Below are 25,166 nucleotides of genomic sequence, written 5' to 3' on the forward strand. Positions count from 1 at the left end.
TTTAAAACTATGTCTTCCAATAATATTTAATGATTTGGGGAATCACTCAGCCTGATCTCAAGTTTGCATAAATAAAAATAAGGGCTAAATTAATTCATGGAAATTTTAATAGAAGACTTCATGGAGGGTTGTGATTACAGGTGATTTTAATTTTCTTCTTTATGCTTTTCTCTGTTTTCCACTTTTTCTTCAATTAGCATGTATTGCCTTCATAAAGGTTATTAACTAAAAGTATTTATATTCATTAAGGTTGTACATAGACTTCTGGATTTGCAATGTTTGATGATTCTCTTTCTAGGATTATATTATTAGTGGAGCCCACCCCTAGTGACTTGAGTAACTTCAGATTCTGTAAGGGAAGGTGGCCACATGTTATGAACTGCTCTCTAGGAAATTAGGGTAGAAGATATGGAGTATAAAATAACACTATAATCAAGCCCTTGCCTGAGTGTTAACTCTGACTCAGTGAACAGTCACTCAACAAACATGGAAGAACCCACAGCCCTGTGAACTTCACCTTTTTCATCTGAGTCCAGTGGACTGCTCTTCTTCTCCTCATCGGTGGCCAGTTGGCCTGAGCATGTGTCAGTACTGCCACCCACTGTACAAAACAGAGGTCAAATGAAATCAATTTACAGAACATGTGACAATTTTAAATTCAAGCAAAATTCTGCTCCAGAATATTTAGGTTTGAAAAATCCTTTAGAATTGCTAAAGCTAGTTGAGGCTTGACTGTCTTAGTGGGTTCACCATGGACACCCTCAACATCTATGCCCAACTGTCTTAGCAAGCCCACCACAAATGTTCTAGACATCTGTGTTCAACAGTACCTTCTCACAATTTGTTAAAGTTAACCATCCTCCTCAGTATAGTAGTGAGTAAAAAATTAAAAGAAAATAATTAAAGTCAACCACTGCCCACTCTCCAGCCTATGTAGCATGGCACATCCGTCTGATATTTCTATTGAAAGAATCTGAGCTTCCAAAATGACTTTATTTAGTGATGCTAAAGTTAAGATTATTTGTTGTGAGTGTTCATATGCATTTGAGAAAAGGAAAACTCCACTTTTCATCGATTAATTTGTCTAATCTATTTTATACAGGATTTTGTATTATCAAAGTTATATATTTCTAAAATTTCCTATAAACAATAGGCTTGGATTTATTTAAAAGTTATAATCCATACTAGAAGAATGGACCATACTTAATAGTACTAATTTGACCAATATTATTAGTATTTTTCATTTAAAAGATCATCACCATAAACTCATCAATGGTGGCAGAAGGCGGAGTAGTGGATACCCCCGGAAAGGTACTGACTGGTTGAGACACTCAGGGGCCAGGGCTGGGAATTTGCTGTAGATCTTATTCCGCTGATGTTTGCATGGGTGTGATACGTGTGTATGTCTGTCCTCACTGAGCTGAATATTTAAGGTTTCATAGTCTATTATGCATGTTGTACTCAATAAAAAAGAATGAAAGATCATTTCTTTTAAGAGAGTCCTTAAAATTGTTTTATTTTTAATGCTCATCTTTTTCTGATAAAGTATTACTTTGTAGAAAATTTTGGAAAATACAAACATGTATCAAAAAAATAAAACCATTTCCAATCCATTCTCCCAGAATAACTTGTCATTACGAGAAATACTGTGTGAAGCCCTGCTTATACAGCAGCGACCCCTGGGCTCCTCGCCACACCGCCAGCCTTGGTGCCAACACAGGAGGCTGCAGCCCCACAAACCACCCACCGGAGGCTGCAGCCCCACAAACCACCCACCGCAGTATCCACGCTGCTCCCACCCAAAGGGTTTCAAATCTCAGCCCTGGCTATCACCTTGTCATTTGCCCTCTGTGACAGGCTTGTGCTGTTACTACTGTGGCCTCAAAAATCATCTGCAGAGGCTGTGAAGCTGAGAACCCACATTCGGGGCCAGGGAGAGCCCTGAGCCACTTCCAGGTTCAGCATCCTGTCCACCTCGGTGGCATCCAGAATGGCACTGCGACATCACCTCCAGTAGAATGAATTTTATGTGGGTTAGGAGGCTGAGCTGACATGTGGTTAGAGTCACGATCTTGTGATACAACAGTACTGTCTCTTGAATAAAGTAAACACAGCCCTGACTCATGAGCCTTTGGAGAGGTGAGCTCTGGATTTAACAATAGGACCTGGGGTGGCTCAGACAGGCGCGTGCTCGGGGAGGCTCTGCCGCCCGCAGGCGCTCTGCCAAGCCTTTCTCAGATGCTCCCTTCAGGTCCCACGACGGCCCCGTAAAGACAGTGCTGCTGCTATTCCCATTTTACAGATGATGGACTTGAGGCCCAGGTGCACCTGTGTGACGGGCATCAGCGCGGGAAGTGGAAGGTTTAGAGTTGAGTAAAGTTGCCCGTGTGTGCCGAGTCCCAGTACCAGCTGTCAGGGTGAAGCCTGACTCTTCGTGAGCCAGACTGTGCGTCAGTGTGGCCGGGCTCCACGGGCACGTGAGGAGGAGGTGCCCCAGGGCAGTCCTGGGCACGGAAAAAGGTGCCAACTCACTTTCAGTTTTCCTGCCTCCTTTGCCAGACTTTTCTCAACTTCCATACAATTGGCTCAGGGAAGAAATTAGCCATTTGGCTCCATCCTAATCCTGTATCTAAATTTCCTCAGCTAGTACGGAAACTGTCTTTTAAATCTTTCATCTCACAGAGAAAATTATAATAATGTAAATGCCATATAGATGTTCATCAGAAGATCTAGGGTGGCTTTGTAAATGTTAGCTGGTGGCGTGTGTCATCGGTGTCATTTACGATGAGGAAGCTGAGTCAGAGAGAGGAAGTATGACTGGGGTTTGGTTAAAAGTAACCACTGTGCTTGATTTCATCTGAAAAATCACAGCAATGCAATACATCACATCTGCTACTCAAAGTCAAAGGAAAAGAGCAAAGAAATGTTCTAAAAATACATACTGGTATTACGACTGAAGCCACGTTCTCGCTAACCGGTGAGGGGTGCAAAGCTCAGCAGTCAGCTTTATTCCAGCACATTCCCGTTTGCCATTCTCGTGCGCACTCGGGTGCTAAACTGGTAGCTTAGTCTTAGGAAACTTAGATCCCTGTGTAGTTCATAAGCATGATGACTAGGTTTTCATGCTAATGTGTGAGATGTGCCTCAAACCTTTTCATGACATAGGCCGGGCCGTGACTTCAAAAAAAAATAAAGGAACAAAATTGATAGTCTCCCCTCCAGCACTGGTTTCCGCGCTTCCCCCTCAGAAACAATTGTTGGCCAGGATGGCCCCAGGATGGCCTGCTCAGCTCCTCTCTGTGCAGCTGAGCTGGTTGACCGGTCCGGTAGAACCAGGCTTCTTCATCTGTCTCGTGGAGCCTCAGCCTTGGACCCCAGTCTCTACACCAGCCTCTGGTCCATTAGCCTGGACTCTATCTGGATGCCTGGCTTGTGTTCTACCCTGTGCCACCAGCCCTTAAGCCTGCAGCCTGCTTTTCTCTCCTTGCTCTCGGGGAACAACCATTCAGTCCACCCGTGGTCTGGCTTGAATGACCGAGAAGCAGGCCAGCGGCTCTACAGCCTGGGTGAGAGTGCTGGTCATGGGGGCCTCACCTCCCTTATTCTGGTCCATTCCTTTCCCACCCATGGTTAGAAAGCCCTACCTTACAGAATGTGCTTGCCTCACCCCGACCTCACAGGACTGCTTCCAGCTCCATCCCCTGTGGAGATGCTGGTACAGTCTTGCTGCCACCAGCCAATATGCCGGACTTGTTCTTGGATGCCACTGAGTCCAACAAGGCCACCCTAAGTGACCCCACTGGAGAAGCAATACCAGCTGCTGACTCAGACCTCAGCTCAACCCCTGAACCACATCTGGTTCCCACATCATAGTCTAGCTGCTCTCCGCCTGGCCACCTTCACAAGTACTGCCCGTTCCCTGGGTCTTTCCCTCCCAAACCCCCACTGACTGCCAGCCCAGCTCTAGTTAACTCCACTTGGCATCTGAGGGTTCATCTAACTGCCTCTAGCACAAGAAATTCATGCCACTCCATCTGCCTCTTTGTGGGGGAAAATTGTTTCTATTAAACTTTTAAATTCTATTTTTTCTCACTAATGGGACTGATTTTTATTCTCAGCCAGGGTTCATGTATGCTTCTTTCCAACCTAAAACCCGTGCATCTATACTCATGACACAACATTCATATTTCCAAGGCCCCCTGCTTTTTGTGCCCTTGTGGAGTCCCCTCCCCCACTGAATGGGGAGGACCCACGTGACCAGGAGAACACTGTGGAAGTGATAGCATGTGACTTCCAAGGCTAGGCCATAAAAGATATGACTGCCTTGATCGCTGCTCACGTTGGGGGAAGCCAACCATGACACCATAATGACGCTCACACAGCCCTGTGGAAAGGCCCGTGTGGAAAGGAACTGAGGCCTCCTGCATCAGCCAGCCCTTGCCAGCCTCGACAGTCGCCAGCCCTGCGAGGGCACCATCCTGAAACGCCAGCCCCAGCCAAGCCTTCAGATAACTGCAGTCCCAACTGACGTCTGACAACCTCATGGAAGACCCTGGACTATAACTGCCCCATCAAGCCATTGCTTAATTCCTGACCTGCAGGAACTGTGGGAGATAATAAATGTTTTATGCCACTAAATGTTAGAGTAATTTATAATGCAGCAACAAGTATCTAATATAGAATGCTTCTCTATGTATCGCCACGTTCCTATGACCCTGCACAGACATATGTATGCACGTACACACATACTTTCTGAGTTAAACTTCTAATTTTGAGATTATTGTACATTCACATGAAGTTGTAAGAAATAACACAGGGAGATCCCACGCACCCTTTAAGCAGCTGATCCGGCGGTAGCATCCTGCAGAACTGCATTACGGCATCACAGTCAGGACAAGACGCGGATGCAGTCAAGACACAGAGCAGTGCCACCAGCACACGGGTCCTCACGGTGCCCTTTTATAGCCACACCACCTCCCCCGGATCCCCCGCACGTACTCTCTGGCAACCACCGATCTGTTCTCCATGGCTATAATTTCATCATTTTAAGAAAGCTGTATACAGGGAATCAGACAGTATATAAACTTTTAGAATTGCCTTTTTTTGTTCAGTCTGTTTTTCTAGAGAGTTATCTAAATTGTTCTGTGTATCAATAGTCTATTCCTTTTTATTGTGGAGTAGTATTCCATGATGTGGGTGTACCAAAATCTTGTTTAAACATTCACTCATTGAAGGACATCTAGGATGTTTCCAATTTGGAGCTATTACGAATAAAGCTGCTATAAGCATTCATGTACAGGATTTTGTGTGAACAAAAGTTTTCATTTCTCCAAGATAAATGCCCAGGAGTGTAATTGCTGGTGCGCAGGGTCATGTTTAGTTTTATAAGAAACTGCCTGTGGTAGAATGAATAATGTCCCCAGTCCCCAAAGATGTCGAGGTCCCAATCCCTGGAACCTGGAATGTTAACTTAAATGGCAAAAAGGACTTTATAGATGGGATAAAGTTAAGGATCTTGAGACAGAGAGATTATTCTGGATTAGCGGGGTAGCCTATAAATATAACAAGTGTCCTTATAAGAAGGAGGAGGAGGAAAATCTGACTACAGATGGTAAAAAGGCAATGAGACAATAGAAGCAGAGATTGGAGTAATGTGGCCACAAGCCGAGGAGTGCTGGCAGCCCTTAGGAGCTGGAAGAGACAAAACACGGATTCCCCCCTGGAGCCACCAGGATAAACCAGGCCTGCAGACACCTTGATTTTAGCCCTGTGAGATTCATTTCAGGCTCTGACCTCCAGAACTGTAAGATAATAAACTCCTGTTGTTTTAAACCAATAAATTTGTGCTAATTTGTTAGATAGGCAACAGGAAACTAATATACTGCCAAACTGATTTTTTTTTCTGGTGTGCTCTTGAGCCCAATGTGAGTATCGGGCGAGTAACCCGAGTGTCTGCAGAAGGACTGCACCATTTCATACTCCCATCGATAACGCCTGTGATTTACTTCCTCCACAGTCTTGCCGGCGTTTGCTGTTGTCCCTACTCTTTCTAGTTTAACCATTCTGGTAGGCATCTCATGATAATTCACTGTGGTATTAATTTGCATTTTCCTTATGACTAATGATGTTCAACATATTTTCATGTGTTTATTTGCCCTTTGGTAAAATGTCTTTCATGTTTTTGCCCATTTTCTAATCGGATCTTTTTTGCTTTATTACTGTTTCATTATTTATTATTTATTGTTTATAATTTATTTTACACTTTATTACTGTTTAATATTGTTTACTACTATTTTTATTATCAAGTTTTTCAGAGATTTTGGTAGATTCTAGATATTATTCCTTTGTTGGACATGTGGTTTGCAAATATTGTCTCTCACTTCGGAGCTTGTCTTTTCATCCTCTTAACAGAGTCTTTGCAGAACACATATTTTAAACATTGGGATGAGGTCCAGTTCATTGCTCTTTCCTGGTATACATTATACTTTGGTGTCAAGCTAAAAGACTCTTTGCCTACCCCTAAAACTCAAGGATTTTCTCTTATGTTTTTTTCTAGAAGTTTTAAAACTTACATTTTACATTTAAGTCTATGATTCATTTTGAGTTAATTTTTGTATAAGGTATGAAGTTTAGGTCAAGGTTTCCTTTTTAGCATATGGATGTCCAATTGCTCCTGCACAGTTTGTTGAAGAGGCTATCCTTCCTCCATCGAGTTGCTTTTGCATCTTTGTCAAAATCAGTCGACCATATTTGCATGGGTCTATTTCGGGGTTCTTTAACATGTTCTGTTGGCCTGTGCCTATCCTCCTGCCAATCCCAACAGTCTTGATTACCATAATCAAGCTCTAGAATAGGTAATGTAAGCTAATGTAATATGGCAATATTACATATGGTAATATGGTAAGCTAATGTAATAGGTAATGTAAGCTATAGAATAAGTCTTCGTGTTGGATAGAGTGATCCATCCTACTTTATTCTTCATTTTTAAGATATTTTTAGGTATCTAGGGTCCGGGCCTTCCACATAAATTTTAGAATAAGCTTGTCTATGCCTATAAAACACATTGTGGGGTGTTGAATTAAAACTATAGATTTGAGAAAAACTGACATCATTACTATGTTGAGTCTTACAACATGGCGTTTCCATTTATTTAAGCATTTTAAAAATTCCTTTCATCAGTATTTTGTGATTTCAGCAAACATATCCTATACACTTTTTGTTAGATTTATACCTAAGTATTTCCTTTACATTGGTGTGATTGTAAATGTTGTGCATTAATTTCAGCTTCCACATGTTTACTTTTAGTATTCAGAAATGAGATTGGTTTTCATGTAGGCATCTTGGATCCTATGATCATGCTAAATTCACTTATTAGCTCTAGAAATTTGGTTAATTATGTTGATTAATTTTTCAAATGTTGAACAAATCTTAAATACCTGCTAAATCCCACTTAGTCATGATGTACAATTTTTTTAGATATTACATATTTTACTTGCTAATCTTTTGTTGAAAAATTTGTATGTAAGTTCTTGAGAGATAGTGTTCTGTAGTTTTCTTTCTTTCTTTTTTCTTTTCTTTCTTTCTCTCTCTTTTTTTTTTATACTACCTTGTCTGGTTTTTGGTATCAAGGTAATACTACTTCCAAAAAATGAGTTGGGAAGTGTTCTGTCTTCTATTTTCTGGAAGAGAGTAAGTAAAAGAGTAAAAGGGATGTTAATTCTTTAAATGTTTAGTGAAATTGTCCAGTAAAACCATCTCGGCCTGGAGATTTTTTTTTTTTTTTTGGAGAGCTCTTTAATTACAAATTCAGTTTCATTGATGTCTATAGAACTGTTGTCTCTTTCATCTTGGCTGATTTTGGGTAGTTTATGGTTTTAAAGCAATTGATCCGTTTATTCTGTGTTGTTGAATTTACAGGGATAAAGCTGTGCATAGTATTCCCTTATTGCCCTTCTAATGGCTGCAGGATCTGCTGAGATCTCTCATTTCATTCCTGCTATCAGTGATGTGTGTTTTCTCTTTTTTATCTTTGTCAGTCTTTCTAGGTTTATCAATTTTACTGATTTTTTTCAAAGAACCTGATTTTAGTTTTATTGATTTCCTGTTTTTAATTTCATCGATTTCTGCTTTTATTTTTGTTACTTTCTTCCTTCTGCTTACTTTGGTCCTTCTTTTTTAGTTTCTTGAGACAGACAATTAGATTATTGGTTGGAGAACTTTTCTCTTTTCTAATGTAAGCATTTGGTGCTATAAATTTCCCTGTCAGCAGTGTTCTACCTGTGTTTCACATATTTTGATATGTTGTAGCTTTATTTTCATTCTGTGTATCTCTTATTTCCTTTGAAGCTTCTCCTTTGTCTCGTGGATTATTTGCAGGCATGTTTTTTAATTTTAAAGTTTGGAGACCTTCCGATTTTCTATTATTGATCTCTAACATAATTCCATTTTAAATTGAACTCTGTTATGATCAGAGATCATATTCTGTATGATTTTAATTCCTTTAAATTTAGTTAGATTTGTTTTATAGCCAAAGATATGGTGTATCTTGGTGAACGTTTCATGGACACTTGAATGTTTATTCTGCTGTGGTTTTGTGGAATGCTCTATGCAAGTACATTAGATCCTGCTGGTTGATTGCGTCATTCAATTTTTGTATATCGTTGCTGATTTTCTGTCTAGCAGTTCTATCAATTGCTGAGAGTGGGCTGTTGAAGTCTCCAACTATAATTATGGATATATACATGCATTTTTGCTATTGTTCCTCTTCTGACAATGGGTTCATATCATACATGCTTTTTGCATCATGCTCTTCTCACCCAACAATATCTTGTGAAAATCTCTTGAAATCAACTGTAATAGGACTCTAATTCATTTTTTTAAGTGACTGCATATTATTCCATGGTGTAAATGTACCAGAATTTGTTCTACTATATTTCTACAGGGGGGCATTTGCTTTGTTTGATGCGTAACATAATTCCCAGTGACGATCCATTGGCCTCCTCAATTCCAAGTCTGAGTTTCGATCACAGAGGCTGACAGTTGGAAACTCGCAGCGGTTAAGTGGCCCATAGTAGGCAATGGAGGTGGGAAGGTGGGAGGTGAAAGTAAGTCTCTACTGAGCCTTTTGAGAAAAGAAAGTGTGACTTTGGAAGTCATCAATAATTCTGCTTGCAAATCACAATAAACAAGCCTGAAGCAAGCTCTATGCCCTTTCTTTACCAAAGAGTGTGGTGCCTTAGGCAGAGATGAAGTTATCTCTCAATCCTGTAGGCCTGTGAACTAAAGACCTGAATTATTCTTTTTTTTTTTTTTTTTTGAGACAGAGTCTCACTCTCTTGCCTGGGGCGAGTGCCGTGGCCTCAGCCTAGCTCACAGCAACCTCAAACTCCTGGGCTCAAGCAATCCTACTGTCTCAGCCTCCCAAGTAGCTGGGACTACAGGCACGCGCCACCATGCCCGGCTAATTTTTTCTGTATATATTTTTAGCTGTCCAATTAATGTCTTTCTATTTTTGGTAGAGACAGGGTCTCGCCCTTGCTCAGGCTGGTCTCGAACTCCTGAGCTCAGAATGATCCGCCCGCCTCGGCCTCCCAGAGTGCTAGGATTATAGGCGTGAGCCACCACGCCCGGCCGACCTGAATTATTCTTAAGACAGGATAAAGCTCTAAAGATAGAATATCTACCAACCCTAGCCAAAACTGTAATTGAACCACATTCTTTATTATGGTCAAGGTCTCTTAAATTTAACTTACAAACTAGAATATAAACAGATAAGAGAACCCAGGATATAGTGGAATCAGGAAAGTTGAAGGAGTGAGAAACGTTTAGCTCAGGGAAGAGAAGGATAAAGGAAAACATCTCTTCAGTGACCTCAAGGACTGTCATCTGGCAAGGAAGGGACTCGGTCTGCAGGGCTGGAGGTGCCCACCAGATGCAGGGGGGTCATGGGGTGCAAAGCACAATGGCCAGCAATGGACAGTCACCCCATTCTAGAGGGAGCTCCTGGCCATTGAAGGGACTCCAGCAGAGCCCTGATTCCCGAGGATTCTGGCCCTGACTGGGTTCCCACTCAAGGCACAGACAAATGACCACTGATGTCCACTGTCAGGCTGTCCTCTGTCACTGTCACTGTCCTCTGGCCGCAGCCAGCCCGCAGCAGCATGTCTTTCCACACCCTCGGCACACAGCGTGCACACCCACCTCCAAAGGGCTTCTCCCTCTGATTCTCCTACCTTGAACACTCTTTCTGCCCAGACCTGGATAGACCTTCAGGACCCAGAATAGTTCTGCCTCCTCTGAGAAGCCTTTCCTGATAACCCAGCCCACCACTGATCTCTTAGCACATAATTAGCACCTTTGGGAACATGGATTTGTTTTTAATGGGTCAGCTTTTCCTGTTCAGCTGGGTCACTAGTTCCTTTCAGGGTATCACACTACACCTGTTTCATAGCCTACAATACCTTCCACAGAACTGAGTTTCAAAAAAGTTCTTGCTGATCCATTAACTCCCCCCCTCTTTTTTTTCATAAATGCTTTAATTAGAAGTGGGGCCATGTGAAAGTGTTCCAGAGTTTGGCTCTCTGTTTGGAAACATCCTAGTAAAATTTGGCTATACAGTATTTTAACTTAATGATGATCTCTCATGGCTCTCATTAAAACTGAGTCTCTCACTGCAATTAGCTTTCAAAAGAAAGGACAGAAGAAAACAGAATTCCTGGGTCTGCTAAGAATGCTTCCCAACTATGGAACAGCCTGTTAGAAGCTTTGGGTGGGCTGCAGCATACATATCAGTTCACAGAAGAAATAATTACTGAAGAATTTACAAATAGACAGAGTTCAAAATGTGCCTCTGTGGAGTTATGTTCTTAATCCCCAACAGCCAGGGTGACAATAGGCTCCTAGGTCAACTTATTGGCCACTTTTGATCAGTGACATTCCCCAGTGCCCTACGGCCACTTCTACCCCCCTGTCTTCACACGCTGAGTGTTTACCACGGGCTCTCCCCACAGGGAAGTCTTGGGGTAAGTGGCTGACCACCTTTCCGGAAATCCATGGCCTTACAGCATATCTCAGTGGACTCAGGCTGCTATAACAAATATACCACACATTTGGTGGCTTAAATAGTACATTTATTTCTCATAGTTCTGAGGCTGGAAGTCCTAGATCAAGGCCTTGGCAGGTGCAGTGGCTGGTGAGGGTCCACGTCCTGGTTTGCAGACAGCTGTCTTCCCGCTGTGTCCTCACATGGTGGAGAGAGAGTGAGGCAGCTCTCTGAGGCCTCTTTTATAAGGGCACTGATATCAGCAGGGCTCCACCCCCAGGACCTAATTGCCTCCCAGAGGCCTCACCTCCTAATATCATCGCCCTGGGGCCAGGGTTTCAGCATATGCATTTACGGGAGGACACAAATGTTCAGTCCATAACATGTCATCATGCATCACAGTTCATGGCCCGATATCACACACATATACGTGCCTCTGGATGATGGTGTCCCTGAGAGCAGGGAGCATGTCATTCATCCAGGACTCTCTGGGGCACGGCACGAGGCATCTGGCAGATTCTCACTTAGCGTGGGTTGAATGGATGACCACGGAGGTAAACGCAGAGCTGTGGAGACCTGGGCAGTGAATCACCAACTGCTGGCACAGGAGAGACGGGAAAGAACAGTTGCTTATTTGGGCAAGCCTTGAAGGCCGAGGTGAGCTGGAGAGAAGAGGCCCAGAGGAGCAGCTGGTCTAGGGGGAAGTAAGTTGTTCCCCAGGGCTGGAGTATTGGGGAAGGGGAGCAAGAGATGAAGATCAGAAACTGAGATGAAGCCAAATTGAAAGTTTTCCACTCATAATAAGGAATTTGGATTGAATTCTGTGAGAAAGGCAAGCTACAGAGAGCTTTTAAATAAGAGGATGAGATGAGAGACATGTATTTTAGAAAGGTAGATGATTCACTACACTTATAGAAAAGGGGGAAATATATGCATTTACGTTACTAAATGCTGAAAAAAATCACTGATAAAATTCAGTAACTGTTTGGGATTTTTTAAAAAATTTTGAAAACTAAGATCATAGGTAAATTTTCTTAACTTGTGAAAATGTATACAACAGCAATTTCCTCCTCGATAGTTGAATACAGAAGGGCTCACTTTGTAGCCAGAAGCAGGAAAGTAATTTTTACCGGTAGAATTGGTCACTACGCTCAAGGCCACAGCCAAGGCAATAAGAAAATAAATTTATTATTAGCTAAAACTTGTACACACAGGCAAAAATATTTCCCCGAGTGGAAAGATGAATATAGATGAATGTTCACTATCTTATCATTTGTGAGATATTAGAAACTATCTACATGTCTAACAATAGAGACCTGTTTGAATAAATTTTAGTCCATCCATAATTTGAATACTAAATGAATATCAAAAAGAATGAAGCAGAATTGTAGATACTAATGTTGGAAGACCTCCAAAACATATGACGTGAAAAGCGCAAGTCACAGAACAATATACGTAGAATGCTTTGCTGTGTGTAACAGAAAGGAAGAAGAAAAGATGAAAGAAAGAAGAATTGTGTGTGTGTGTGTTTGTGCACACAGCCTGGAATGTAAAGAGCCAATCGTTGTTGGGGATTATCTCCGAGAGGAATAACACTAGACGTACTGGGAAGGGAGCCAAGGGTAAACTTTCACTTTTCACCCCACGTATTTGTGTACTGTTTGAAACATTCCGGTGAGTCTATATCATATTTATTCTCTAACCCCACAGGGAGAGTCTTTGCCAAAGCACCCGTCCAGCGAGACCAGCAGTTTATTGCAATAACCAAGGCAAGACACGGTGAGGGCATGAGTGAGGGAGAAAGGAAAAGAAGATGAAACTCTTCTGAGGCAGAAATGAAAGATTCGTGACTAACCAGATGTAACGAGCTTAGGAAAAGGAAATATTCAAGGATGACTTGGGGGTCTGAGATTTGGGAAGCAGACAACAGTGACACATTAACAAAGAACAGATGCAGGAGGGAAAGGTCGTGAACTCGTTTTGAGACCTGCTACACTCAAGGAGCCCCAGCACAGTGGACAGCAGGCTGCACTGCCAGTTAGTGACACAGATGTGGCTGGACATGCCACTGGTCTTCAGACTGGGACAGTGGTCCCAACCGCTGTCATTGCTCCTAATTGTCCCCTAATTGCCTCTACATTTATTCCACTTTTCTAATCGATTCTCTGCACAGAAGATAGAATCATCTTTTGAAAAATTTCCAGTGGCTTCCCACTGTACTTGCCAGGGTCCAGTGTGCTCGGAGCCTGCCCCACCCCGCCCTGACTCCTACACCCCAGCCATGCGGCACTCTATCCTTCCCTTAGAATAGGCCCACACACTCCTGCACGAACTCCTACACATGCATATCCCAACACCTTCCAGACAGTTCCACTCATCATTCAGAGCTCCACTTCAGTATCATCTGAGAGAAGCCATCCTTGACTTCCATGTCACCATGACCAGGTATTTTCTCTCTTCTGTCTTCCCCAGTGGCACCTAAAGAGCAGGAAGCATGTCCAATTCACGCTGTCCCCAGTCCTAGCACAGGCCTGCCCCAGCATGGGGGCTCAAGCAGTACCCACTGAATCAAACAGTCGATTAATATAATAAATTGATGGAGGAATGCATTAATGAATAGATGCATGGAGAAGGTCAGACTGTTCAGAAAAATTCCAGAAACGAAAGTGGGAAGACAAGAAAGCTGCAGCGGAAGAACTAAAGAGGAAGAAACTTGAGTCTTCCAGAGAGACGCTGGGAGTGAAAGCACGCGGTGCTGCAGGGAGGGAGGCCGGGCTGAAAGGCGCTGGGAAGGGGTTAGCGTTCACGATGAGGGGCCCTGACGCCCCTTCTCCTGTCCTTGGGTCGGCAGAAGCCAATCGTTGCATGTTGCGTGAAGAAAGGAAGCAGGGACGTGGAAGGAAGGGATTTGAAAGGGAAGAAACGGGGCTCGAAGGGCAGGCAGGAGAGAGGGGAGGCTGCTTCAGGGTGGAAGGGACCTAAGGAGGATGTCTCTCTCTCTGTATAAATACAGGTATGTGAAAACAAATACTCAAAACTCAGGACTTCCTAATTACTGTCACCTTTTGCTATCACCTGCGCCTTGAGGGTAAGTCCGTTATCCAGTGTGCGGCTGAGCTGCTGCACACCCCTCCAGCCTCCCAGTGGCAGCAGGGCAGCAGCAGACACCGCCAATCGTGACTGTTTTGTGCAGAGAGCCAGATGCTAACAATGACCATCACGTCCGCCTGTGCCCCGGGTATCCTAACCAAGTGGGTAAGCAGGCACGGCAGGGGTGAAGGTGGGAGTTTGTGGTCAACACCCAGCAGACATCACAGTTCTCCCTGCTGATGAGTCTTATTTTCTTCTCCCACCCAAGCTAATAAGTCGCTCTGCAAATATCTATTACAGGAGTTGCTACTTCCAGTGAAAGAAATCACCGCTCAGTTCTTTAGATAATGCAGCCATCACCTCCTCACAAATAACAATCCTTTCAAAAGCAGTTGCCCCATCCCTGAGACCAGAGGAGACCCTGGAGGACTTGGGCCCAGGAAGGAGTGAGTGGGCAGTCAGAACTAGCACCACCATGACCCCATCAGTCACAGGACACGGGGAGTCAGGGGACAGACTGAGGCTTCCCAGGATGTGGGGAGCAGGAGGGACTCAGGGGAAGAAGGGCGCCTCCCCCGGCACCGCCCCTGCCAGCTCACCCACCCCACCGCTGACCTTCCATGCACAGCCGAGCTCCCGAAAGAGGCCCAACTTTCTGATAGTACTTATTTGCTACTTGTTCTTTAATTTGGTAAAGGCCAAATAGAGACATGCATCAAAATACTTTTTAAAAAAATCTGTGACAGCAAATCTTAAATGGAGAAAATTGCATGTATAAATTATTATTATTGTTATTATTTGCAAATTAGAAGGGGAAAAAACCATGCTTTTTCAATTTTAGTGTGAAAAACCTTGATGTAGAAACGTGTTTCCCCTCCTGGGTGTCTCCGTTGCTGGTTGTGATTCTAAAACCGTCAACATATTAGTACAAGACGGCTGCATCCCCCGCTGCCGGGCTGCTCCAGCCATGCGGGGAACGTCAGGCATCCCTCCGGGCACAGGCGGCCACCCGAGCCCCCACACTCTGAGCCAGTGTGCAAACCGCAGCCCAGACCCTCACGCCCAGTGCTGCGACGACCCACTCACAGCTCCCCTTGCTAGCAGGGTCAGTTTACCGGTCTCCTTGCCGAGACCCCTAGTTCAATAGCCATCTATAGTAAACCCTCAACAAATCTTTGAAGCATTTTTTAAATATTTCTCTGTTTAATGCCCACAGGAACAGTAACAAAATCTGAGACCCTTCCAGGTAAGTATATTCGATTATTTCTTATCCCGAATCTCCATGTTTTTGGTGAATAGAAATCCCCGTAAGTGCTTCGGATCAGCTAGTAGCCACTCTAGAAAAGACTTCAAAAGTTGTACATACTTGAGAGAGTGAATTTTATGTGTCAACTTGACTGGGCCATAGGGTGCCCAGATATTTGGTTAGACATTATTCTGGTTGTGTCTTCAAAGGGCTTTTTGGATAAGATTAACATTTGAATCAGTAGACTGAGTAAATAGAGTGGGCCTCATCCAATGGGTTGAGGGCCCAAAGAGAACGAAAAGGCTGACTATCCCCTGTGGAAGAAGGATCTCCTCTTGCTTGTCTGCATTCAAGCTGGGATGTTGGTTTTCTCCCTACCTTTAGAGTCAAACTGAAACACTGGTTCTTCCTGGTCTCAAGCCGCCAGCATGAGGACTAGAACTTACACTGCCAGCTCTCCTGGGCCTCCAGCCTGCTGACCCACTCTGCAGATCTTGGGACTTGCCTGCCTCCAAAACTGTGTGAGCCAATGCCTTATAATAAATCTGTTTTTTAATAAGAAACTATTGGTTCTGTTTCTCTGAAGAACCCTAAGACAATGCTAGTAAAAACAACTTAGGAAAACACCCATTTCCAGAAGGATTGTCTGATGCTGGCAGAGGCCCCACTAGACACTGAGCAGGGGAGGGTAGGTGGTACAGCTCCCACTGCCACCACCCGGGGGCTCAGAGACCTGCCCCTCCTCACAGGTCTACTTTGAGGACCACAGAGTTGAATGCAGGGAGATGTGACCATACTTGGGACACTGAACTCCCTCAGCCATACTTGGGATCCCTGTTAAGCCCAAGGCTGCAACTTACTAGTCAAGAATGGTGCTCTCTGAGCACCAAGGCGGAGGCACCACCCAGACCGCACAGTGCTAGAGCACCACAGATGCCACTTGTAAGTTCATTTCTGAAAGACAGTCACCACGTGCCAGCTGGAGACCCTCGTTCCCATTACACAAGGAACTCCCTCACTTCTAGAAGATCCTGGGCATCCAGGCCACAGCTTGACCAACACGAGGGCAAAGACCGGTCCACACAAGTCAGTAGAGGAGCAGGAGGAAAAACCTGGATGTCTGGAAACTGCTCCTAAACAATTCAAGGGTGTGGGGGCACAGACGGCGGCCAGCTGATGCCTGCTGAAGCAGGGTGGCGGGCAGTGTGTACCTGGGCGCTCATGATACCATTCTTTCTATTCTTTTATGTGTTTTGCATGTTGCACGTATGTTTAAAAATGCCCATAATAAATGCTTAAATTGCATAGAAGAATGGTTTGCAGGGCCCAATACAAGGTTTACAAGTGATCTAACAAGGCACGCAGAGCTGCAAGCACAGACGGTGGAGATGGGTGTGAGGCAGTTTGGCTACATCACCCCTTCCCCTGGGTCAGGGACAGATAAGACAGAGGGAGCCAAGGCTCTCTCCCCCCTGCCACCAGCTCCTAGGCACCTCTCCTGCTGAGCGGGCTGCGGGGGCCTTCTAGACCAGAGGGCTCCAAACTGAGACTCGGGGGGCAGCGAGGCGGCAAGAAGGGAAGTGCTAAATCTCGGGCAGTGAAGGGATCTTTGGGACTCAACGTGGGACAGCCCTGTGGCCCAGGGAGGAGCTAGACCATGTGCTCGCCACAGGCCAATATGTACTTCTGCCAGCATGGAGCACAGCTCATGTCGCCAAGAGGAGGGCGAGAGGGTCCACCAAGGCCAGCAAAGACACCTGCGCTGCTCCCTTCAGTCACAGAAACAAACAAGCATGTGCTGGGGAATGATGGCATACAGCCAGCCCTCCAAATCCCAGAAAATGTCTTTTAAAAACAATGAAAACAACCATACAACAAAGAGAAATAACACAAGACAAAACAATGCAGGATAACAACGATTTACATAGTGTTTACATCATTTTAGGTATTATAAGTAATCTAGAGATGATTTAAAGTGTACCAGAAGATGTGCGCAGGTTACATACTAATACTACATTTTACATAGAGGGACCCGAGCATCCGTGGATTTTGGTACCTTTGAGGATCCTGGAACCAGTCCCCTTGGGTACCCAGGGACAACTGTACACAAATGCCCTCATAATTAGCTGACACCTTGTCTCCAGGAGAAGCAATAAGTCATTGTGAGGAGCTGAGTCTTCCAGGCAAAAAAACACTAAAACAGACATGTCTTCATTGTTCTATCCAGAGGGGTGAAAGCTTCTGTTACTCCTTCTTTGGTGGAAACCTTATGGTTTATGTGTCTTATGACACTCAGATCATGGCTCAGTGCCTCTGCTAAACACCACGTGAGGGGCTAATTCTTTGTCAACAGAGCTAGAACCATGCTTTGACTTTAAATTAAAAAAAAACAGAACGTTCCTTTTGGGGGCAGGTGGCATTAGAAATTTTTAATATGTGCAAAACCAAAAGCAATAGCATTAAACATATTGTTAGTAGGTCCCTGTAGACTGCCAAGCAATTATATTTAATGGAATTTGACAAAATGAAGTCTGTCAGAATGACCTCAGAGTGGAGAGTGCTTCTGATGTAAAGCTGGGTGAAGGCCAAGTTCCAGAGTTTGAAGCGTTCCTACAAGTTTAAATTCTTAAAATCTAGAATGGAATCTTTGCTCCTTTTTCTGCCTATTCAATAGATGGAAATGAGGAAAGCCTCTCTGGGGGGCTTTTCTACTGTGGGAAAACAACACGTCTCAGATGACACCCTAGGATGGCTTCAAGTCTAAAGTAAGCAGCGTCATAACAATGAGCTGTTTGAACATTTTTCTCAGGGAGCCTTGGCTTTAAGGGTGTCAGATAGACAGCTGCTGGGGCGTCAGGAACAGAAGCTCTAGCGGACACGGTAAGGCACCTGAGTCTTCCAGGCAAAAACCACTCAAAACTAGGCACTCCCAATCCTAGAACCGGGAGGCACAGACTGATGGCACATCAGTGGACCCTTGTCCCTTTGTTGTTTATGCTTGGGGAGGGGGGAGGCGAAATCATAATGGGGATAGAATGGTTTGTTCGGGGTTTTTTTACCTCCTGAAAATTAGTAATTATGAACTTGCAGGACCGAAAGCAACTTGTGAGGCGTGTTGTGCCGCTGCGCACACACGCACGCACGCCACGGCCCACACCCAGCCGCTCAGTGAGCCATTCCTAGGCTCAGCGACTCGCGCTGTGAAGATACTCATTAGCCACCACCTGGTGTAGATCTTTATGGTAAAATGCAAAATGTTTTTTTCTTGTCCTTGACTCAGAAAATTGTGCACAACTGGCCATGTCTTTCCGTTACATCCATAACCATTTTACTTATGAACTAAATAACTCCACTAACTTCATTATTATTTGGGTATTTTCGCTGAACACGCTGGCTCCTCCTCACGGCTTTCCTCGCCGGCGCTGCAGGGCCTGGCCCTGGCCCCGCCGCAGCGATCGGCACGTGCTGGCCTGATGCTGCAGCGTGCTCCTGTGGGCCCGCCTCCTCCTGTGCGTTCGATGCTGGAGCAAGAACCGCACTGGCCCCCACACCGCCATTCCCCCCGCGCCAGGCTCCCAAGCCATAGAGACCACGACCAACCCCAGCGCAACCCCGCCCTCAACGGCAAGGTCCAGAGAGGTGGCCGACTGCTCAAGCCCCACACTGAGGTGGCAAGAGGAGCCGCAGCCCGGGTGCCCGGTGCCCTGCCTCTCAGCAGGCCGGGCCTCTGCTCGGATGGACGCATCCTGCCCAGGCCAGGGCCCGCTGGCTCAGCGCATCCTGCGCGTCCCGCCCCGGGAGCGGATTCGCATGTTTGCTGCCCTAGGCTTTCTGTCTCCAGGACTTTGCTGAAGTAATATGCACCATATGTTCTTCAAAAATATGACATATATTCAAAGGTAAAACATCATGGGCAGGCAGAGGAGAAGTCTGTTCTTTATAGGATTAAAGTTCCACTAACAGCTTATCTTTCAGAATGACTTTTTTCCTAAACATGAATATAAAAGAAATGAATGAGATAATTGGGCATTTCTAAAAATATGACATTTACTATTTTCTAACAAAAAAAAAAAAACCCCAGCGCCCATCCGAAGTCATCATAAGTTGTCTACCTGTGGGAGGTGTGTGTGTGTTGTCATTGTGGGGGTGTGTGTGTTGTCATTATGAGTGTGTGGGTGTGTATATGTGATGTGTGTGTGTGAGGTGTGTGTGTGCATTTAACATATCTATGCGTATGTCACATAAAGAGATGACCCACTTCCCGATCAAATCAATAACTGTGTCTGTTAATGTCAAAAGAATTTCTTAAACTATTTTTCAAACCATTTGGACAATGGTTATGTGTAAGCTACCCATATTATGAGATTTTTAAACAATTTTAAGAAGAAAAATCAACTATCAAAGTTCAACTCCACTTGAAGGAACAAATTTTCAATCTAGAACTAAAACAATATTTAATCAATTTTACCATAATAATATTTTATGGCTATACTTAAAATAACTTTTTTATGATCTTTGCTCACAATTACCAAAAGAATATAGTGCTAAGACAAGGACCATTCAAGATATTTTTATGTACTTAGGCAAGCAAAAAGAAAAACAAGAATAAATTTTAAAGTAAATGCAATTTATAAAGACCATCTATAAAGAACAATACAACATTTACAAATAAAATAAATGATTTTCAATATCATCAGATTCACAAATGGGAGAAATAAAGTTTACAGAGTTCTTTTTACAAACAGGGTTTCGTTTCAAAAGAGAAACACTTTAGCGCACCAGGAAATGATGCAGTACTTTTCTGATCATCCAAATCTCCTACAAATAGTCATTTTCATCGTCAGTAAAAGTGTAACTCTCCACCACCGACACTACGTGAGTCTGACGGAGCCTTGGCAGGTGTCTACGCATGGCGCGACCTGTGTGCTCACAGCTTGCTGACTGCGGGGACCGCGCTGGGCAGCGGGCCCTTAAGCGCACTCCTTTTCCATTTGGTCTCCGGATTCTTCTCCTTGGCATTTGGGTCAGTCCTAAATGTGGTCGCTTCTTTTCTTACCTTTTTCAGTCTGTGGTGTCACAGGATCTAAGAAGGAGCCCTTTTTTGGGGACCACCCTGGGGCCAAGGGCTAACAGAGCAGCCCACAGAGTTCCCTCCAAACTCGACCCCTAGCGGACAGTTTCAAAGCTGAACCTCAAGGCTGTGCCTGTCTTCAGAAGGTCCAGAAGGTTCTGCCTCAGCCCAGTGGTTCTTTAAGAACTGAACCCCCCACCGACCTCCTGTCCCCTCAACTGTTCATGTGTTTCTTTCCACCCTAAAGTCTTCCCTGCGTGAATCTGAGGAAGGAGGAGGTGAAGCATCAGTGCCCTGCCTTTCGGACGTGCTGAAGACCAGCAGCCTCCGTGAGTGCCGGGTCCCAGCCAGCTGTGACTTCAGGAAAAGAGGATTTAAAGGCTGACAGCACCATTATCAGTACTCTGTATTTCCATCAGTCTTTAGCCCAAATATAAAATAGTTTTTAAATGGAAATTTAATGAAAATATTCATTGTTCTTTGTTGTTGGATTTTTCTTTTCTATCTGTAGTTTCTTGTTCTTTCTCTTTTACATCATCAAAAGAAAAAGTGGGGGGCAGCTATCCTTCAAGGGTGATAGAAAGGTGTCGCCAATAAGGCCCACCTGACATGAGTATAAACCTTGAAGCTGCGTGAGCTGGAGCCTTTCTCCAGCTTCCAGATGTGTATAAACTCGAGCTGTTATTTAACAGCAAACTCAGTGACGGACCAATTTACCATGCCACGAGCTTCGAATTCTAGTGCTGCTCAGGAACGTTTTCCATTTTTAAATTTTACATGCTTCACTAATTAATGTTATAAGCTGCTGCTCAAATATTTTGATGTTTCCTAGATCAAAATCCACCAGATTTCTGTATTTTACAGTCTGTGCTCTCAGATTAAGTTGAAATATTTTTGAATTACAATTCTTATGTGCAATATCCTAGTATCACCTATAAGTAGGTATTTCTGTGAGAAGGGAAAATCTATAATAATACAGTATATAAATTTTTCAGGAAACTGGAAAACATTGGGGCTTTCTTTAATTGAGAAAAAATTTCTGTCCAAGAGAATAATAAGTCCTTTTTCAAACCCTAAATCTTTGGATTTTATGATTGATATCCAGTCATACTATAAAGATTGCCCATTTCTGTCTACCAGAAATCTTTTAAAGTAAGGATACCAATAGAACTGCTCACAAATCAGTAAATAACACCAAATTAAGATATTTTTCAGTTTCATAATTTTTTAATAAAATAACTTCATGGTTTTAAACTCAACACGGGCAATGCGGGAATTTGCACATGTGCACCAACAGAGGGCCATGTGATGATTTGAATCGAACATGTACACAAGAAATTGTCCTTTGGTATCTGGTTTTCTTTCTGCGTGATTTCAAACTTCTCCAGGAAAGCAGGGGACAATGCCCGCATTTACTTTCACATGACACCACTGTTCACAGCTGCTGATGAACAAGGGAGCAAACCACCCACAACAGCACAGAGCACTAATCAGTCATGCCATGCACCCCTGGTCACTGCGACCCTCAACTTTAAGGCACCACAAAGTACCCCCAAGACGGAGCCAGGCTCTGCACAGATCTAGCCCTCTAAGTACAAATACTATTGCTACCACTGGGGGTAAATCACAAACCTTACATCAACAGATTGTCGAAGCAGGGCTGACTTATTTTAGTACATTCATCATTATTTTGCCACATTTGACCTTTAGAACTAGACGGCTGCCTTCATTCTTCAAACAGCAAAAGCAAAGCTCTAAGCAAAGGTGTAAGTCTGAGAATTCTCCCTAAATTTGAAGACTACCCTCTATGTTCAACACGACAGGTGTCAAAATGCTTTGCCAAGGTCTATTCATTCATCTATTTTAAATGTAGGCTTTTTAATAGCAATTACACTAACACTCTAGAAGTAATTATTAATAGTACACTCTGGTGTCGCACTTTAACCTCAAAGTTGTTGGGATTTTTTGTTTGGTTTTGTTTTTTCTTTTTGTTTTGGGCTGCTGGTTACATAATTTAAATAAGCAATACAAGACAACTATTCATTTTCTCTTAAAATAAAATCAACCAAATATGCATAGTTTATGCTGATCCTTTCTGGTAAAATACAACAGTTCACATTCAGAAACTAAGGTGAAGGTTAAATTTAAACGCAGTCTCAAAAGGCAAAGAGGCTCTCTTTTTAATACCAATGGTCACATTCATTTACAAGCACTTTCGATATAGTTAAAGGTAACCCACAATATTAACTGTTTCTTTTACTAAAGAAACAGTTCCAAAATTACCAAGATGCTGCATTTTACCTGAGGATGTTTTCTGTTGAATTTTTAAACTGGCTCTGTAGCCCTTATTTACAGACGGGCCATCCTGCAGGTTTCTCCATGTTACTGATGACACCATGGGGATAGAGTTTGTGTCTCATTTCTTTTTCAATAAAAAGTCATGCCTTGGAGTGGTAGGTCTGAAATTATGCAACCTCGAGCCTCCCCCACCCCGTACAGCCGGTGTCTGCCCAGCTGTAGAGGCTCTAATAGCTGTTGCCCGACAGGCAGTTGGAAAGAAGCGAATGGCAATTAACTGACCTGCGCTATTTGTTCCTTAAATATCATAAAATGCTTGCATAAGGGATGAATTTTATTGACTACATGGTGATTTTATAATTCTTTATACTGTAGGAAGAAACTCCTTTCCAGCCTGTGGCTCCAAGAGCAGCTCCCTCATCTCCTTTTAGCCCCCGGAAAAATGGTCCCAAATTCTTGTTCCACTGCTGTAAACCAAAGCCTTTCCACACGGAACGCAAGACAAACACCAGAGAAAACCTGGCCTGGGCAAGAAAGTAGAGCCCGTCTTGTAGAAAGCAGGACAGCATTTGGCCTGCTCTGCAAGGTGCTGGGAATTCTAGCTGTGGGGCAAAGAAAACGCCCACCCTCCCCCGCGGGAAGAGGGCAGAAGTAGCGACTCTGTGCCTTTGTCACCCCGGGGGCTGCCCAGGTCTTCCAAGTGTGTTTCACCTACACTAGGCCGAACCCCGCTTCCCAGGGGTGGATGCCCGTGCCGAAAGGGGCACCGGCTGGACGTTTGGTAAAGCCAGGTGGCAAGGGCATGCCCAAAGAGTGGCGCCCAGGGAAAACCAGGACAGACTGGGTCATCCCAATCGGTTCGGAAAAAGCGCATTTGTAATTCCCTCCTCATCGCTGTGAAGCGAGCTGATTGCCGAGGAGTGCGCGTTCCCTCACCTCTAACGTGACAGTCGCAGGTGCTCCCCGCACCCCCGGGCTTCAGGGAAGGAAGGGGTCTGCCCCGGGCTGGGCCCCCACCCGGAGCCGGGGAGCCCTGCCTGAGTGGCCCGCGCCCGCACCCACCTTGACGACGTAGGTGACTCCAGGCCCCAGCACCTGGTCGCTGGCGTGCGGCACCCCCCGAGGGGGCCTGGGCAGCGGCTCGTCGCCGGGCCGGCCCTTCCTGGCGGCGCTCATGGCCGGGGCGCGGGGCGCCGGGGGCGCGCTGCCGTCCGGGGCTGCCAGGCTGGGCGCGCTGCAGCTGCCTGAGAGCCGCGCGCCGGTCCGCTCCCGGGCGGCGGACGACAGGCCGCGGAGGCCCGAGCTGGAGAGTTTCAGGTGGGACACCTTGTGGAGCAGGTGGCCCAGGCTGCCGGGCCCATCGTCGGGCGCCTTTCGCAGCGCTTCGCCGGACACCAGGTAGGGGGCCGCCGCCGGGGTCGCGCGCGCCGCGGAGACCTTGCCGCCGCCGCCGCCGCCGCTCACCGACAGGCTATGGAGAAGGTCATCGACCGATGTCACCGAGTCATTCCTGAAGCGGTTGTACTTGGTGCGTGGAAGCATGCCCCTCCGTGGGCTCGCTGCATCCGCCCGGGCGCTGCTGGTGCCGGCCCTGGCGCGGGCTGCCGCGCATAGCAGGCAAGCCACGGTCCCCGGAGCGGGACGGAGAGCGGGGGCCCCGGGACAGCCCTCTGGAGAGGGAGAGCGGAGCCAAAGAGCGGTGCCCTCCCACCATTAAAAGCCAGCACAACAGCGGCCACGCAGCCCCGGCCCGGGAGACCGCTGCTTGGGGTTGCACGTTTGCTTTGCAAAAGTCATAGTTGCCTCTGACGGAGCGCCAGCTGCTCGGGGCCGCTCACAGCAAAAGCATGACTCACTCTGAGAGGAGACCCTTCTCAACAAAGGCTCGGTGAGCACTGCAAATCACTTCCTGTAGCAAAAAAAAAAAAAAAAAGAAGAAGAAGAAGAAGAAACGACATCCACCCGCTGACAGCACACTAGAGCCAATCAGTTTTCAAATTTCCTTTTTCTACCTTCCCAGATATTTCTTTCCAACCTTAGATTTTTTTCACCTCCCTATCCGCCCCCACTCTGCATTTGTGCCAAAGGTAAATCCAGTTCCTTCAAATGGTCAAATGAACTTTCTGAAACCCATTATCCTGTTAGGGTTTGCTCTTCCCTGCTCAGCCCATCTGTGTGAGCCTGTAACAGTGTCTAACAGCAGTGCGTTAAAATGTGACGAAGGCTTTTTAAGAATAAGATCTTCAGCGAATCCTGATGAATTCTGATTTGGAAGGCAGCAGAAATTTTTGAATAGAAGAAAAAGGGACATTCACCCCCCAGGTGAACATAAAATACCAATTTCCTGGGTTTTTCCTTTTCTTTTCAAATCAACAGAGCAGCCATGACAAGTGTCTTTGTGGCAAGGCAGTTCCTCAAAA

The 25,166-nt window shown here is 45.0% G+C and overlaps 1 protein-coding gene across 1 annotated transcript in view; it reads right to left on the bottom strand.

Annotated features, from left to right (window-relative positions):
* Positions 1 to 24,961, bottom strand: part of SHC3 (SHC (Src homology 2 domain containing) transforming protein 3) — a 173,718-nt gene extending 148,757 nt beyond the window's left edge. Inside the window, exon 1 of the mRNA XM_012653563.1 lies at positions 23,809 to 24,961. Within this exon, the coding sequence (XP_012509017.1) occupies positions 23,809 to 24,288 (480 nt within the window). The 5' untranslated portion in view covers positions 24,289 to 24,961. The remainder of the gene's footprint in view (positions 1 to 23,808) is intronic.
* Positions 24,962 to 25,166: the final 205 nt, after the last annotated feature.

This window comes from Propithecus coquereli, unplaced genomic scaffold (assembly GCF_000956105.1).
Source record: "Propithecus coquereli isolate 6110/MARCELLA unplaced genomic scaffold, Pcoq_1.0 Scaffold423, whole genome shotgun sequence".
In the NCBI taxonomy this organism is placed as follows: domain Eukaryota; kingdom Metazoa; phylum Chordata; class Mammalia; order Primates; family Indriidae; genus Propithecus; species Propithecus coquereli.